At 40.5% G+C, this 17,856-nt stretch overlaps 1 protein-coding gene across 4 annotated transcripts in view; it reads left to right on the forward strand.

Moving 5' to 3' along the window:
• The window catches only part of LOC132817119 (mitogen-activated protein kinase kinase kinase 20-like), a 136,541-nt gene that overhangs the window by 91,238 nt on the left and 27,447 nt on the right, over positions 1-17,856 (forward strand). For all 4 annotated transcript variants that reach the window (XM_060827302.1, XM_060827306.1, XM_060827303.1 and 1 more), the window contains exons 13-16: positions 57-87; positions 178-317; positions 2,392-2,454; positions 12,143-12,235. In XM_060827302.1, coding sequence (XP_060683285.1) covers positions 57-87; positions 178-317; positions 2,392-2,454; positions 12,143-12,235 — 327 coding nt within the window. The remainder of the gene's footprint in view (positions 1-56; positions 88-177; positions 318-2,391; positions 2,455-12,142; positions 12,236-17,856) is intronic.

The raw sequence follows: 17,856 nt of genomic DNA on the forward strand, positions 1-17,856 counted from the left end.
TATATTTTTTTCCTGTCCTATATTTTAATTGCATTCATTTTATTTCTTTTGTGCAGTATTTTTGGATACAACAACTATTAGATAAAGGTAATAAAAGTTGCTATCTGTTTGCATTACTTATTGGAGTTTTGACTAATTTTGCTGATGGTATTTAGTTTTGTTATTTTGTGATCATAGGTGACACAGATTGTTGCCAGAAAGGTTATGCTGAATTGTTTAAAAGTCATCACATCACTGGAAGAAGGCTACTTTTGCTAACAGAACAAGATATGAAAGATGTAGGAATACAATCCAAAGGACATATCATTCATTTAAAGGTATTAAAGTAAGAAAGATCAGATGTGAAATGACAAGCATTTCAAGCAAAAAAACTGTTTAGGCAATGCTTCAGAATCTTGAACTATAGACATATTAAATTGGTAAATATCCCCAATCATCTGGTAATGGAGGCCAAGAATTAGAAGTTGTTTTCTCTTTGATATCTATATCAGAACCGAATACTTTAGTATTTTCTATTTACTTTGTTACAGGAACAAAGGTGTATGAATAGGCCTTTCAGGTTATTCGACCTGCCCTGCCATTCTGGGTTTGTGCGACCAACTCCTCAATGCCATTTTCCTTCACTATCGCCATTCCCCACATCCCTTAATGTCATTAGTCTCTAGAAACTTAACAATTTCTGTCTTGAACTAGCTTGGTTATTGAGTGTTCGAGGTCCTCTGGAGTAGAGAATTCCAGAGACTCAACATCATTGTGAGTGAAAAAAAATTCTCTTCATCTCAGTCTTTATTGAATTACTCCTTCTTCTGTGATTGTGACTTACCGTCAGGAAAAACATCCCTTCTATTTCAACTCTGACATGCCCTGTAAAAGATTTTGTAAACTTTGATGAGATCTCCTCTCATTCTGCAAAACTTTGGAGAATATAGACCCAGTTTTCTCAATGCCTCCTAATAAGACAACCCTGCCACCACAGGGATTAATCTGATGAGCTTCCATTGCACTCCCTCTGTGGCAAGAACATCCTTCCTTAGATAAGAAGACCAAAGTGTACCCAGTATTTCAGGTGAGATCTCACCAAAGCTCCATATAACAGTAGCAAGACAATTTTTGTACTCGTATACCCTTGAAATAAATGCTAGTATACCATTCAGCTTTCTAATTGTTTGCTGCAATTGCATGCTAGATTTAGACATGTGACTTGTAGATAATCCATTGGACATCCATTATTCCCAAACTCTCTCATTTTAAGAAATATTCTGCTTTTCAATTTGTTCTACCGAAGTGAACAATTTCACATTTATTTACAATATATCCCAGCTGCCTGTTCAAGCCCATTTACTTAGCCTGTCCAAGTCTTCATGATGTCTTCTTGCACCTACCTCATAACTTATGATTTTCACCAGTTTAGTGCCATCAACAAAATTAGAAAAAATATAAACAGTCTCTACATCCATGTAATTTAAATAGATTTGACATCTGTGCACCAAGCACCGATGCTTGCAGTACCCCACAAATAACAGCTTGCTATTCTGAGAATTATCTATTTATTCCTATTCTCTGCTTTCTATTTATTAACCATTTCTCAATCCATATTACCCCTAGTCAGATGCACTCCAAATTTGTTTACTAACATCCTGTATAGAAACTTAAAGTCCTTCCAAAAATCCAAATACACTACATCTACTGGTTTTCTTTTGTCTATGAAATTAATAAAATGTTCACAAAAACTCCAACAACTTTGTCAAACAGAGTTTCATTTACATAAATCCATATTGACTCTGCCTAATTTTGCCATTCTTTTCTAAACATTCAGTTATCATATTGTCTTTTAAACTTTCTCTTATACCATTTAAGTTTCTTTATTAATTCCCTAAATATATTCTGCAAAAACCCCATTCCTGTGTGGAATGGTTAGGTGTACAGTTTTCTGAAAAACTGAATGTTGTGTTTCAGTTTCTGGCTTTACCCTACTCACTGCCAAAAAACATCTTTGATATCAACAGAGGGAAAATAGGTTTCCAAATATATGTTAGGAGAAAATTCATTGCAATTTGGAATTCAGTGGAAATGCATTTATAGCAAGATGCAGAATGAATAAAATGTTTTGCTACACGTATTTATGTATTTTCTGTCGGAATAACAAGATAGGCTGAATAGCCTAATCCTGTCCTTATGTATCATTATATAAAAATAAAATGATTAAAATAGCTTAAAAAAGAAATATTCATTTCTGAAGGATAAGAAGCTGCAGTAGTCAAAACTATTTGAACTACATCTAAAATATTTTCTGGTAAATTGACATGTTGACTGTTAGCATGTAGGTGAAAGTTGTTGAAAAGATGGAAGAGATTTCCTGCTGTTAACAGACCAATCTGTGCTCTCTTTCAGACTGAAATTGAAAAACTGACCCTTGACTACTTGAATCTATTTCACTTTCCTCCCTTAATCAAGGTAGGCAAAGAAAAGTAGTGTTATTTTCAAGTACAGTGTATCTATTGTATTTTTTTGCAGGCTTTACCAATTTTGTGTATGGAGCTTCATTGGTCATGATGCATTCTGAATCATTTGTGATTCCTTTCCTTTTCTTTAACTTAAAATGCAGCTCTGTATTATTTTTAAAATATTAATGAGAAAATGTCATATGCAAAAGACTGACAGAAGCCTTATCACAACATGCATGCTATAGATCTATTAAGCACCTGCTGATAAGCTATAAATATATTTTGAATTATTAGTTCCAAACTGTGAAGGTTTACATATTTTGTACAGAATAATGTTGATTACTTGATCATGTGGGTCAGAGCTATAAGGGAATATAAAACCACTGTCTATGGTTTAAGATTTGTGTAGCACCCAGTGAACCTGACCACAAAACTAGCAAGCAATGAAATAAGCTACTTATTATGCTCTGTGGTATAAAATTGATATAAGTTGTAACTGGCAGCTGTGCATTGTCTTTTTGCCGTGTTTCAGTTATTCACTAAATCTGCTGGCCCTGACGTAATCTTTATATGTAACATGTACAATAATCAACTGATTGTATGTAAATGGAATTGAAACTGAAGATTTGGAAGAGGATACTTACTTTTATAAATGGAAATACAGTATCTTCTCCACGTCTACTCTGTCCAGGCCTCTCAGAATTCTTCAAGGTTCAATGACATCTCCCCTCAAAATTCTAAACCCAATTGAGTACCGACCCAGAATCTTCAACCACTCCTCATATGACAAGCTCTTCATCCCAGGATCATACTTGTAAGCTTCCTCTGAACTCCCTTAGAGGCTAGCACATCCTTCCATATATCCAGAGCCAAAACTGCTCATAATAATGCATGCAGTCTGGTTCATAATATTGCATGCAATCTGACCAGAGCCTTACATAGCCTCGGCAGTACAACTCTGCTTTTACCTTCTAGTCCTTTCAAAATGAATGCTAACATTGCACTTGACATCCTAACTGCAACTGAACGTGCATGTCAGACTTAAGAGAATCCTGAACAAGGACTTCAAATTTCTGTAGCTTTTCGCCATTTAGAAAATAATATAATCCTGTATTCCTCCTACCAAAGTGCATAATCTCACACTTTCCCACATCCTATTCCATCTCCCTTTTCTTTACCCACTCTCCTAGCATGTCTAAGACCATCTGTAGCCTCCCCATCTCCTCAACACTACCTGTCCTTCCACCTATCTTTGTGTAATCTGAAAGTTTAGCAATAATGCCGATTTGTCCAGATTGTTAATGTATAATGTGATATTGTGATCCTAACACAGATGCCGACACTAGTCACCAGCTGCCATCCTGAAAAAGACCTCTTTATCCCCACTCTCGGCCTTCTGCCAGTCAGCCAATCCTCTATCCTTACCCCTAACACCATGGGCTGTTAGCTTACTTAGCATCCTCCTACTCAGCATCTTGTCAAAGGCTTTCTAGAAATCCAAATGGATCATGTTCACTGCCTCTCCTTTGTCTCACTCACTCATTACCTCCTCAAAGAATACTAACAGAATTGTCAGATGTGACCTCCTCTTGAGCAAGCAGTGCTGACTCAGACTATATTACCAGGCACTTTCATGTACTCTGCAATCTCATCCTTAATAATGGACTCTAAAATCTTACGATCAACCAAGATCAGGCTAAATTGCTTATAGTTTCCCGTCTTCTGCTTCCCTCCCTTCTTAGACAGGGGTATTTAATCAGCCATTTTCCAGTCATTTGAAAGTTTGCACATTCTTCCCGTATCTGCGTGGATTTCCTTCAGGTGCTCCAGCTTCTTCCCAAGATCCAAAGATGTGCAGGTCAGGTGAATTGGCAATGATAAATTGCCCATAGTGTTAAGTGCATTAGTTAGGGGTATATATAGGGTAGGGAAATGGATCTGGGTGGGTTACTTTTCGGAGGGTTAGTGTGAACTTGTTGGGCCAAAGGGCCTATTTCCATACTTTAGGGAATCTAATCTAATCAAATCTTCCCAGACTCCAGTGATTCCTGAAATATCACCACTACGAACTCCACTACCTCCTTCAGAACACTAGGGTGTAGCCCTTTTGGTCTGAGTGATATATCTGCCTTTAGACCTTCCAGCACCTTTGTCCTTAGTGAAGGCCATTACACTCACCTCTGCCCTCTGACTCTCTTGAAGTTCTAGTGTGCTACTGGTTTCTTCCACTGTACATAGTCAGATCCTCTGCCATTTCTTTGTTCCCAGTTAGAACTTTTCCTGCCGCATTTTTTGTGGTCCGATGTCCATTCTTGTCTCTCTTATACCTTCTATGTATTTAAAGAACTTTTGCAATCTTCTGTTTTATTACAAGGTAATTTATACTTCAATTTCATCTTCTCTCCCTTTATTGCTTTTTTTAGTTGTCCTCTGCTAGTTTTTAAAGGCTTCCCTATTCGCTGGCTTCCCACTAATCTTCACTACATTATCTTTTGCTTTTACCATGTCCCTGACTTTCCTTTAGCAGTCATGGTTGCCTCTCATAAGTATGTTTCTTCTTCCTTGGGATGAATTTCTGCTGTGCCTTCCAAATTACCCCCAGAAACCCCTGCCGTTGCTGCTCCGCCATCTTTCCTGCTTGGATCCCCTTCCATCCACTCTGGCCAGTTCCTCCCTCATGTCTTCGTAGTTACTTTCAGTCTTGGAACAAATAGTGTTTTTTTTATTTCAGGACTTTTGATCTTAGTTCTGTTCTGTAAGTCCTTTCACTGTGATAGGGTCTTATATCTGTTAGTTATACGTTTTTCTGCTAACTTAGTTTCCTATATCATTACCTAATGAAACTTGAATCACGTTTGTGTCCCTCCTGGAGGACATCAGCTCCCTTGAAACTGGTACTTTCTTCCCTGTAGTATTCTAGATTTCGGGATCAAGCAATCACTTTCTAATTGACAGAGGTATTATCTGTTTGCAGTAGATAGGCCAGTTTATTCTCCATGACATGCCTCCTATCTGTACACATTTTTGTGCTTCCAATGAAGCCAAATGTGGCCTATATGCCTCGAGTTATTGTTCATATTGGAACTTTACAGTGTCCTATTGTACTTGTATGTGAAGTAAACATTTTCAGACTCTCAGTCATGTTACTGAAAGATTGCTGCTCACACGTCAACGTTTCTCTTACTGGCATTGACTGTTCTGTGATAGAAAATAGGATTGGACATTTTCATCAATCCTGTGAAGCTTGACTTCCTCAGTGTTGATAATGTTGAATAGTTCCCTTGTGCCAATATCAGTGATCTCACTAGATTTGATCATCTATTTGGATTGCACCATGAGTCTGGAGAGCCCAATAAAGTATTCTACTGATATAAAAGCAAAATACTGCAGAGGTTGGAGCTCTGAAATAAAAACAGAATGCTCTGAAGAAACTCAACAGGTCTAGCAGCATCTGTGGAGAGAGAAACAGAGTTAATGTTTTGAGTCAAATATGACTCTTCATTAGAACTTGAGATTCTGAAAAGGAATCATTTGGGTCTTGAAATGTTAACTGTTTCCCTCTCCATAGATGCTGCCAAATCTACTGAACTACTTCAGCATTTTCTGCTTTTATTACTGAAGTCTTCTACTGCTTAGTCAATAATAGTTTTTCATGGTCTAGTGTTTGGTCAGTTGTTTGCATCTCTAAAAGGTTGTCAGTCTCCCCGAACTCTTCTAATGAAAGTTCAGGTCAAGATGTGTGCAGGTTCAAAGTGAAAATGTACACATTTGTAACTATCCAATATGAGTCACATTATCATGTGACTTGCAACATTCCTGTGCTTCTGACAGTTATTCCACCTGTACCATGTCCTCATATCTTTGTGGACTTGAACTTTTACTTCTTCAGCCATGGCAACTGATTGGACAGAAATACTTGCCCCTTAATCTCAAACAAAATCAACAGAATGAACATGAACAAGTTCTGTCTCTTCTTTCTCTTCCAGATTAGCTAATTTCCCTAGGAATGCCTCAGGTACCTTTGTCAACAGAAGTACCTTGTTTAATGCAGATATCTTTTTTATTAACAGTGGGTGTCCTAATCTGTAGACCTATTACATGTGTGATCACTTGCTCTTGGACTGCTCTACAATTGTGAAGAAGAACAAAGAAAATTACAGCACAGGAACAGGCCCTTTGGCCCTCCAAGCCTGTGCTGATCCAGGTCCTCTATCTAAACCTTCCATCTATTTTCTAAGGATTTGTATCCCTTTGTTCCCTGTCCATTCATACATCTTAAATGACGCTATCATTCCTGCCCCTACCATCTCCACTAGAAACACATTCCAGGTACCCACCACCATCTGCATGAAGCACTTTCCATGCATATCTCCCCTAAACTTTTCCCCTCCCACTTTTAACTCATGGCCCCTAGTAATTCCCCTCCACTCAGGGAAAACATTTCTTGCTATCCACCCTGTCTACACCTCTCATGATCTTGTAGATCTCAATCAGGTCCCCCTCAACTTCCTTTCCAATGAAAATAATCCTAATCTACTCAACCTCTCCTCATAGCTAGCACCCTCCATACCAGGCAACATCTTGGTGAACCTGCTCTGCACCTTTTCCAAAGCACCTACATCCTTTTGGTAATGTGGCGACCAGAACTGTACACAGTATTCCAAATGTGGCCAAACCAGAGTCTTATACAACTGTAACATGACGTGCCAACTCTTGTACTCAATACCCCATCTTATGAAGGAGGGCATGTCTTATGCCTTGGCCACTCTACTGACCTGCATTGCCACCTTCAAGGAACAATGGACCTGAACACCCAGATCTCCCCAGGATTTTTCCATTTTCTGCATAGTTCGCTCTTGAATTGTGTCTCATTATAGAGTCATAGAGATGTACAGCATGGAAACAGACCCTTCGGTCCAACACATCCATGCCGACCAGCTATCCCAACCCAATCTAGACCCATCTGCCAGCACCCTGCCCATATCCCTCCAAACCCTTCCTATTCATATACCCATCCAAATGCCTCTTAACTTGTTGCAATTGTACCAGCCTCCACCACATCCTCTGGCAGCTCATTCCATACACGTGCCACCCTCTGCGTGAAAAAGTTGCCCCTTAGGTCTCTTTTATATCTTTTCCCTCTCACTCTAAACTTATGCCGTCTAGTTTTGGACTCCCCAACCCCAGGGAAAAGACTTAATCTATTTATCCTATCCACGCCCCTCATAATTTTGTAAACCTCTGTAAGGTCACCCCTCAGCCTCCGACGCTCCAGGGAAAACAGCCCAGCCTGTTCAGCCTGTTCAGCCTCTCCCTGTAGCTCAGATCCTCCAATCCTGGCAACATCCTTGTAAATCTTTTCTGAACCCTTTCAAGTTTCACAACATCTTTCCGATAGGAAGGAGACAAAACTGTACACAGTATTCCAACAGTGGCCTAACCAATGTCCTGTACAGCCGCAACATGACCTCCCAACTCCTGTACTCAGTACTCTGACCAATAAAGGAAAGCATACCAAACGCCTTCTTCACTATCCTATCTACCTGCTATTCCACTTTCAAGGAGCTATGAACCTGCACTCCAAGGTCTTTTTGTTCAGCAACACTCCCTAGGACCTTACCATTAAACGTATAAGTCCTGCTAAGGTTTGCTTTCCCAAAATGCAGCATCTTGCATTTATCTGAATTAAACTCCATCTGCCACTTCTCAGCAAATTGGCCCATCTGGTCCAGATTCTGTTGTAACCTGAGGTAACCCTCTTCGCCTCCAATTTTGGTGTCATCTGCAAACTTACTAACTGTACCTCTTATGCTCACATCCAAATCATTTATGTAAATGACAAAAAGTAGAGGACCCAGCACTGATCATTGTGGCACTCCATTGGTCACAGACCTCCAGTCTGAAAAACAACCCTCCACCACCACCACCCTCTGTCTTCTACCCTTGAGCCAGTTCTGTATCCAAATGGCTAGTTCTCCCTGTATTCAATCTGTATATTTTCCAGAAGTTTTGCAAATATTGCATTTCTGAGTGATTTCTGGGCATTGTCTGTGCATGTGAGGTCTTATTTTTGGACAGCAGTGGCACTGTTTATAACATCAAGTGTTTGTCTTGCAGTCTATGAAGTGTTATCACGTTTATGTAGAGTGTCCACACTGTATGAAGTGAATAGGTGCACTTGTTCTTCTTCTCTCAGAATTTGTCCATGAATCCTTCTAGTTTCTACATCCACTTAAGTTTCGGCTGATAACTCCCAGAATATCAATGGTGGGACTTCAGTGACAGTAATGCTGCCAATGACGAAAGGAAACTGTTGGATTCTCTCTTGTTGGGGATGCCACTTGGGTGCCACAGATTAGGACGTTAAGTCAAAACATTAGTATTAGTGAATCATTTAATGGAAAAATAAACAGAAAAATAATATTAAGACTTTAGATACAATTTAAGACAGTGTAGCTGAGAGATGCAAATCAACATAGAAACAGGAGTAAGTCATTCGGTCCTTTCAGTTATTCTGCCATTTATGCCTTGAGGTAATGGTTAATCTGAAACCCATTCTATATACCCACTTTTGCTCCATAAACCTTAGTACTTTTGACTAACAAAATCTATGCAACCGTTTCCAATTCTATCCCCACCCAGGTGTAAAAGCCAGCATTCCATTGTCCTTTTTGATTATTTTCTGAATTTAGTTCATGACATTTCAGTGATGTGTTCGTGGATCCCAAGATATATTTGGACCTGCACTTCAACCTCTTCACCAACAAGGAAGTAGTCTTCTCTACTTAGGAAGTAAATTAGTGAAGTACCTCAGATTTTACTAGATTGAAATCCATTTCCATCAGTGCTATTTACAATGCTGCCTATCTTGTGGCATTGACATATTTGGACATGTGGCTTGCTGCCCCATCTTCTGTGTCATTAATATATAAGGTGAATAGTAAGGCCAAACACAGATATTTAAAGGATATCACTCCTAATTAAAGTACCTTCATATCATTCCTATGTTCTTGCCTCCTTTTACTCAGCTGATTTCTAACCAAGACAATTCCTTCAATTCTGTAAGCTTCAACATTAGCTAGCAGTCATTTATAAGAAACCTTCTCAAATGCCTTTTGGAAATTCATTGAAATGACATTCATAGACATTCTCTGGCTCTGTGCTAGTGGCTCTTGAATCCAGCAACTGTGTTGCTCTATTATTTCCAGGTTTTATGACCAATTAGTATGATGACTGGCCATGAGAGATGAATCTCAATTCTAGTATTTAAAGGATTACTCCAAATATTAAGTTTGAAGGATCTTGGAGTTAGGAGAAATACAGAAGGAATTGACAGAAAGGACTCCATATGCTCAAAGGCTGTTTTTTGTTTTAAAAACTTCCCTAGATTACTTACAGTGTGGAAACAGGCCCTTCGGCCCAACAAGTCCACACTGACCCACCTAAGCGAAACCCACCCATACCCCTTACCTAACACTACGGGCAATTTAGCATAGCCAATTCACCTGACCCGCACATCTTTGGACTGTGGGAGGAAACCGGAACACTCGGAGGAAACCCATGCAGACACGGGGAGAACATGCAAACTCCACACAGTCAGTCGCCTGAGGCGGCAATTGAACCCAGGTCCCTGGCGCTGTGAGGCTGCAGTGCTAACCACTGTGCCACCGTGTATTATGTTAAGGACTAAGTGTGTCCCTAGTATTATGTTAAGGACTGTAGGGGCTTAGAGGGAGACATCCTTTGGAGAGATACTCTTGCCTTAGTATGGGAAGCTGAAACTTGAAATTGAAATGAAGATATGTGATTGGACGTGTCCATGAAGTCAACAGCAAAAGTATGGTACAACTCATGTGGATTCAGTGCAGGAAGCATTTTAATGGCCGAAGCAAAAGAGGAAAGGTGAGTTCATTGCCAATTTCACACAGATTCACATATCACTCTAATTCTCACAGCAACCCCAACTCTGTCTTCTCAAGCCTAATCCAGCACAGCACTCCTCATACCAATACACTTTATAGGGACACTCATCTTTCTCTGCCTTTGCAATTCCTCACATCCCATCAATTCATCAACCACAGACATTCACCCACCTCTGCATGCAAAGTCATGTCTCTCCCTCATAGTCGCCCTCAACAAAAGCTGCCCATCTATTCACGACATGGAATTATTCTCACTCATAGGTCTCTTCTTTGCCTCCTTGCAGAAAAAAAGGGCATAGAACACATTTGAGAGGTAAAGAAGAAGAATTGGCTGGCCAGCCATTAATCAGCTAACAACTGCAGTGGGGAAGGTGCTGGATATCAGTGTAGACTCGGCAATATGGGTCATCAGAGATAGGGCCTTCCTGCTACTCTGTGACAAATTAAATATCAGACAGCACCTTAGTACACAATGTTTACTCATGTTATAAACAGTAAGTGAATGTGACTGCATAATGATCACTCAAGGCATTCTTACCTTGATTAGATTAATTCTACACCTTAATCTCCAGCAGGGTCTTCAGGCATTCCACCAGAGGTAGTGCAGGGAATTTGATAGGTCCTCAGAGGGGATCATTCACTCATAAGGCACACCATCTCAGGACTCAAATAGGCCAGGCACAGTGCAATTCCTTAGTTTGAAGAACTTTACCCTTCTTTACTTAAATTAACATTAACTGGTAAGGTGTTTAATTGGGTTTTCATCTTGAGTTGCACATTTCACAAGTGAGGAACATAGGAAATAGAAGCAGGAATAAACCATTCGGCCCTTGACGCCGCTCCGTCGCTCTAGGTCTTGGTTGATCTTCTACGTCAATGCCATTTTCTATACTATCCTCATATCCCCTGATACTTTTTAACATCTTGAAATCTCTTGATCTCTATCTTGAATGTGCTCAATGATTGAGCGCCCACAACCCTCACAGGTAGGGAATTACAAAGACTCATCCCCCAACTATACACAATATTCTAGCTGCAGTATCACCAAAGGTATATACAAGTCAGCATGACTTCCTTAATACTGTATTAAAGCCTTCTTGCAGTAGGAGGTAGGATACCAACTATATGTGTTAGCTTTCAGTGACTTCTAAATAAGGACACACACATCCCTTTGGACATCAACATTTCCCAATCTCTCACCATTGTCATCAGTATTAAAGTCAAAAACAAAATTTCTGCCTCAGTTTCTGTATTGTTTCAATACTTCAGGTGTGTCAAATGAGCATGCAATACCAACCACTGTCACTATGTGCTTAGGTAAATAGCTGCCATATCATCATATTTTGAGTGAGTCTACAGAACTTAATGGTCTAAAGGTTTTAGAGGAAAACCATTTGGTAATCTATTGAAAAGGAGCTCTTTCGTTGAAAGAAATGTGTAATTTATTCCACGATAGTAACTAGGTGCAAGCTACATTAGTGAAATAGACATTGTTACTAAGACTATTGGGAAACCTTAGGTGGCAATTCTGTCCCCTTCAAGATTCAGAAATGTTCTGCCTTTCCTTATTGACATCATCAGGTTGGGTGGAGCTTAATTCAGTCTTCAGCATTAACCCTTTCAGAACCATTAACTTATACAATAATTTGTAATTCTTTGCAGATTTGTTTGCTAATGCTGCTGTATGCTAGAATGCTATAATACCTACTGCTCTTGTATAACTAAAAGACTTTCTTTGAAAAGCCAAATATGAATTACTAAACAATTTCTTTGAAGGATGAGGATTCTGAGGAGGATGATTTTGGAGAAAAAGTAGTGAATCTGGATCTGCTTTTCGGTTATCATTTAAAACCAGGCAGAGGATCTCAGGTAAATTGCTTCTGAATATAATTTATGTTGTTCTCTATTTGTTCTGTATAATTTGTTCATTTGTGGGATGAGGGCGTTACTGGCCAGGCCAGAATTAGTGGCCCATCCCTAATTGCCAAGAGGGAAGTTAAGAGTCAACCACATTGCTGCGAATCTGGAGTCAAATGTAGGCCAGACCAGGAAAGTTTCCTTCCCTAAAGGGGATTAGTGAACCAAATGTTTTTTTTCTGACAATCAACAATGGATTCATGGTCATCACTGACTCTTAATTCCAGATTTTTCTTTTCATTGAATTCAAATTCCACCATCTGCCATGGCAGGATTCGAGCCCAGGTCCCCAGCAGATCATCTGGGTCTCCTGATTAACAGTCCACCAATAATACCACTAGGCCATCCCCTTAAATATGTCAAGTCTAGGAACTTTTGCTGGGGTTTCAACCTTAATACAGATTTCCTGAAAGATAGGAAGGACTATTGGTGTGAGAAAATGCTGAGAATTTATTCCCAGCAGAGATATAGTAGTTGCTAGATGCCCCAAATAAAAAGATCTTACTATTAACCTTAGTGAGGCATTTTTGTTGCTTGCTAAAGCAAATCTATCCAGCAAGCCAACAAATTGACTAAACCCCACTTACCCACCATCAGTTGATTTGAATAATTATTCATAGATTAGATTAGATTACTTACAGTGTGGAAACAAGCCCTTCGGCCCAACACTGACCCTCTGAAGAGCAACCCACCCAGACCCATTCCCCTACATTTACCCCTTCATCTAACACTACATCAATTTAGCATGACCAGTTCACCTAACCTGCACATCTTTGGACTGTGGGAGGAAACCAGAGGACCCGGAGAAAACCCACGCAGACACAGGGAGAATGTGCAAACTCCACACAGACAGTTGCCTGAGGGGGGATTTGAACCCGGGTCTCTAGCGCTGTGCTAACCACTGTGCCCGTAAGTTTGTTTTACAACTTTGACCTTGGAAGTCAGCCTAATATGAGAAATGGAAAATTTGGTCATCAGATCCAAATTTAAAAAGTATCTGTTTTGGGGGGGATGAATGTCATCCCTGCTTTTATTCCTTCAACATTCACAGTAAATACTTAGCAGCTTAGGTTAAAAATAGCATGGATGAGGACCATAAGGCATAAATCATGTGAAAAGAAACCTAATGCTGAAGAAAAGTCTCAAAGCAAATATTGGATTTTTGCAACAACTGATCACTGCTTTGGTAACCAAGTACACTTGCAGCCGCGTGAGGTTGGAACACGTGATTTTGTCCCATTTGAAACTTCAGGCGCAGTACACCATTCTTGGCAAAGGGTGATAAACAGGCTTTTTGTTCCGTACACTAAGTACAGCATCTGATAACTGATGCATAGAGTTAGCAGACTCAGGAGTGTTTTATACTTGGATCAGAGACCACCTAAGATTGCCAGGTACGGTCTGCTTTGGGTTCTTATGGTGCAGTGGTGGTGTATCTCTGCCTGGACCAGAAGGCCCAGGTTCAAGTCCTACCTGCTTCAGAAGTTAGTTTAGTGACAATCTTCAACTTATATTTTTTTAAAAATCGAGAATACCTCAAGTAATTTATAGAAGAAGCTTGATTTGTGATGTACATATGTAATATACTGATACCTAGATTGTTCACATATTTGACATTGTGCATATGCTTCTTCACCTTGCAGCTGTTTGAGACTGTCTTTCAGTGTATCTAACAAGATGGTCCATCTCAAAATCAGAGTTACACATGGAGAAATATACTTTCTGTTTAAATGTGGGTTGGGAAAGCACATATTTCCAAGGAATACTGATGCTATCTTTGGACTTGTCTGTGCAGGTAATAACCAGTCCATGCAATCAGTCTCAAGTGCAAGCAGACCATAAACTAAATATTCTTCTCAAATTCTTTCTTGACTTTTGACTATTCTTAAGAGGGTGCAGAGGAAATTTACCAGAATAGTTCCTTCTCGGAATGGTTGTAACTTCAAAGTTAAGTTGGAGAAGCTGGTTTGTTTTGCTTGGAACATAAGAAATCAAGGGAATTTTATAGAGGTGTACAAAATTCATGACAGGTTTAGATAAGATAATCAATAAAAACTTGTACTCATTAGCAGATGATAGGAGACACAGATTTAAGGTTTTGGACTGAATTGTGAATCAAATTTTGTTGTGAATTTGATTTTAATTTTTTGTGTACTCAAGTACAGGAGTACAGTGAAAAGTGTAAAAAGTCATCATTCCTGGAACCATCTTGGATCTGAAGATACCAGATACAAAATCTTAGGTATAAAGTAGAAAAATAAAGAAATACGGTGATAGTTCATTATTACAGTCCTTCTTAAGTGCTTAGCCTTTGGTCTAGATTCAGGCACTTCCTCCCTGTGCAGAGACCAACATCAACAGGAAGCAGGCGGCCAACCTTGAGTCCCTTTGCCTGTTACCATGAGTCTGCACTGGACCGATCACAGCAATGCAGTTGCCATGGAGCACCTGCACTGGGCCCAAACACACCTCTGCTTCCCCCACCAATAAAGGGAGATTGGTTTGTTCATCCTTCTCTGAAAGGTAACAAAAATCGTAGATTAAGGTAATGCAGTTGACCTAACACATTTAGATTTCAAAATGACTCCCATTAGAGTATAGTACAGCAGAGTAGACTCAATGTTAAGGTTAGATTATTTGGAGTCATGGGACTAGTAGCAGAATTGGACAGTGTTATGTTATATTCTACAGCCAGCATATTTTTAAGAGGCACAGAGGGCTAAATCTGAGTAGATGAGGTCAATGCTTTTGATATTGGCTCTTTGGATTTCAGTAAGGCTTTCGATAAGGTTCCACATGAAAGACTCATAGCAAGGGTAAGAGCCCAGATCCAATGAAACTTGGCAAAGTAGATGCAAAATTACATGGCAGAACTCGGAGGGTAATGGTTGAGTGGTGTTGTACTGACTAAAAATCTGTGCCCAGTGGGGTCCCACCATATTGGATCGGTCTTGGAGCCCTTGTTGCTTGTGATTTATATAAATAATTTAGACTTGAATGTAGGAGGGTTGATCAATAAATTTACCAATTATATAAAAATTGGGTGGTAAATAAGGGAGTATAGCTTTAGATTATAGGAGAATGTAGGTGGGCTAATCAGTAGCAAATGGAATTCAGTCTGAATAAATATGAGGTGATGCATTTGGGCAGCACAAACAAGGCAAGGGAATAGATGACAAATGTTAACACCCTGAGAAACTAAGAACAAAGAACAATACAGCACAGGAACATGCCCTTTGCCCGTCCAAACCTGCATCACTGCATTTTGCTCTCCCACACTAAAACTGTTTTCACATACAGGATCAATATTCCTCTATTCTCCTCCTATTCATGTATTCGTCCAGCTTCTTGAATGCTGCCATTATACCTGCTCCCACTATCTCCTCTGGCAATGCATTCTAGGTACTCACCACCCTTTGTGTGAAAAGCTTGCCTTGCACATCTCTTTTAAACTTCCCCCCTCACACCTTGAACACACACACACGTGATGACCTTTCCCTGGGAAAACCCCTCATACTTTCAACCCTCTCCATACCATTCACAATCTTATAAACTTCTATTAGGTTGCCCCTCAACCTCCTGCATTCCAGTGAAAATAAACCCAGTCAATCCAACCTTTCTTCATAGTTAAAATCCCCCATATCAGGCAATATCCTGGTAAAGTGTTTCTGTACCCTCTCCCAAAGCATCCATCAAAACTGTTCGCAATATTCCAAGTGTGGCCTAACTAAAGTTCTATAAATTGGCATCATAACTTGTCTATCCTTATACTCAATGCCCCTTCCAATGCGGGGGTTTTTACTAACTTATCTACCTTTGCTGCCACCTTCTGTGACCTGTGGATCTGCACACCCAGATCCTCTGCATCCAATACCCTGAGGGTTCTGCCATTCACTGTATAATTTCCACCTGTACTTGACCTTCCAAAGTGTATCACCTCACACTTGTCCAGATTGAACTCCATCTGCCATTGTTCCAAATTCACTTAATTAGCTAGGTAACACATCCCAATGATGTCCATCTCATCCAGTGCTAGTCAGATGCTCTTCTTCACCGTAGGCATAAGTATTTGCCACTGTTGGGACATCGCAGGATTATTGGTCATGATGCCATCTTTAAAAGGTCATTTTGCGTCCAGTCAAGTGATAGCAACCCAGAGATGCCCTCCCCATTTTGTGAAATTTGGCATGGCAGATAAAAGGAATTTGATGTGTCACTTTGCAATGGGGTGCTAGATGTCCTTGTGGACAGGGTAGTGCAGAAGAAGACCATCCCAGGACTGGCAGAGGAGACCATGATGCCAGACCCTAACTTAGTATGGGTTTACATCTGCTTCAGTGTGTTCATAACCATCTGGAGGAATGCTGCAGGAACGTCAATGAGCTCCACACCACTGTGTAAGTGCCACTGTCTTCTCTCAGCCACCTCACACTCACTGTATCACTGTCACTGCACCCACCTCCGATAAAGGCTCATTTTCTCGCACTCTCGCTGGTGCATGCAGCATCTTTCCTCACTTACTCCCAGGCATCTTACCCCATCCCAGACAGCAAACCTTTCATGACCTCTGTGCCTCCAACTCAGTCACTTGGGACACCACCTTGCCACTATTAGCACAAGTACCAACAGTTTTCATCTTACTCAATCCCTCGTTTTGCCTCATTTCATTAGAAACCAGCATACAGCAATGCAGAAGAAACCAACACAGATGGTTCCCATCGTGAGGAGAGGATCCTTATCATGACCAGCCTGAGTGGCTGACTGACTGTTTCCATGCCCCCGGACTGATACTAGACAAAGCTATTGAATGACTGTACCAGGACATCCTAACTGACAGTAATCCCCCGGACTTGATTGAGCGTTACTCCCCTTTGACACTGAGACATGACTATTTGGTTGAAGCAGTGTGTTTGCTGTGTAGGCTGCTGATGCATGGTCTAGGTATGACATTGAGTTAGGACAGTGTGTTACATCAAACTGTTTGTCCCTTTGCTGACATCCATGCCAATCTGCCTAGCTTTTTGTCTGCACTGAACAGCAAGGCAAGTGAGTAGTACTGTGGGCCTTTAAACTTTTGTGTGTGTGTGTGTGTGTGTGGGGGGGGGGGATGCGGGTGTGAAAATGGAGGGCAGGATCCTGTATCTAGGTAGGTGCAAAGTGAGTGGGTGTTAAAGGAACAAACAAGCAATCCTAAGAAGCTCATCGTAAACTGGGTGCTTGTCCCTGTACAGGCAAAAGTGAGGACTGTAGATGCTGGAGATCAGAGTCTAGATTGGAATGGTGCTGGAATAGCACAGCAGGTCAGGCAGCATCCGAGGAGCAGGAAAATTGATGTTTCAGGCCAGAGCGCTTCACAGTTCCTGATGAAGGGCTCCTGCCCGAACTGCGATTTTCCTGTTCCTTGGATGCTGCTTGGCCTGCTGTGCTTGTCCCTACATGCAAACTGTCCTTGCAGCAGCATTACAGTAGAACTAAGTTAAAGCTAAGTTAAATTGCTTTTGCATTAAAGTGCAAAAGCACATCTGAAGTGGATTGGAAATGGGCCCTATGATACAGTGAGCATGTAAGGTGCA

The sequence above is a fragment of the Hemiscyllium ocellatum genome, chromosome 7 (assembly GCF_020745735.1).
Source record: "Hemiscyllium ocellatum isolate sHemOce1 chromosome 7, sHemOce1.pat.X.cur, whole genome shotgun sequence".
NCBI lineage: Eukaryota > Metazoa > Chordata > Chondrichthyes > Orectolobiformes > Hemiscylliidae > Hemiscyllium > Hemiscyllium ocellatum.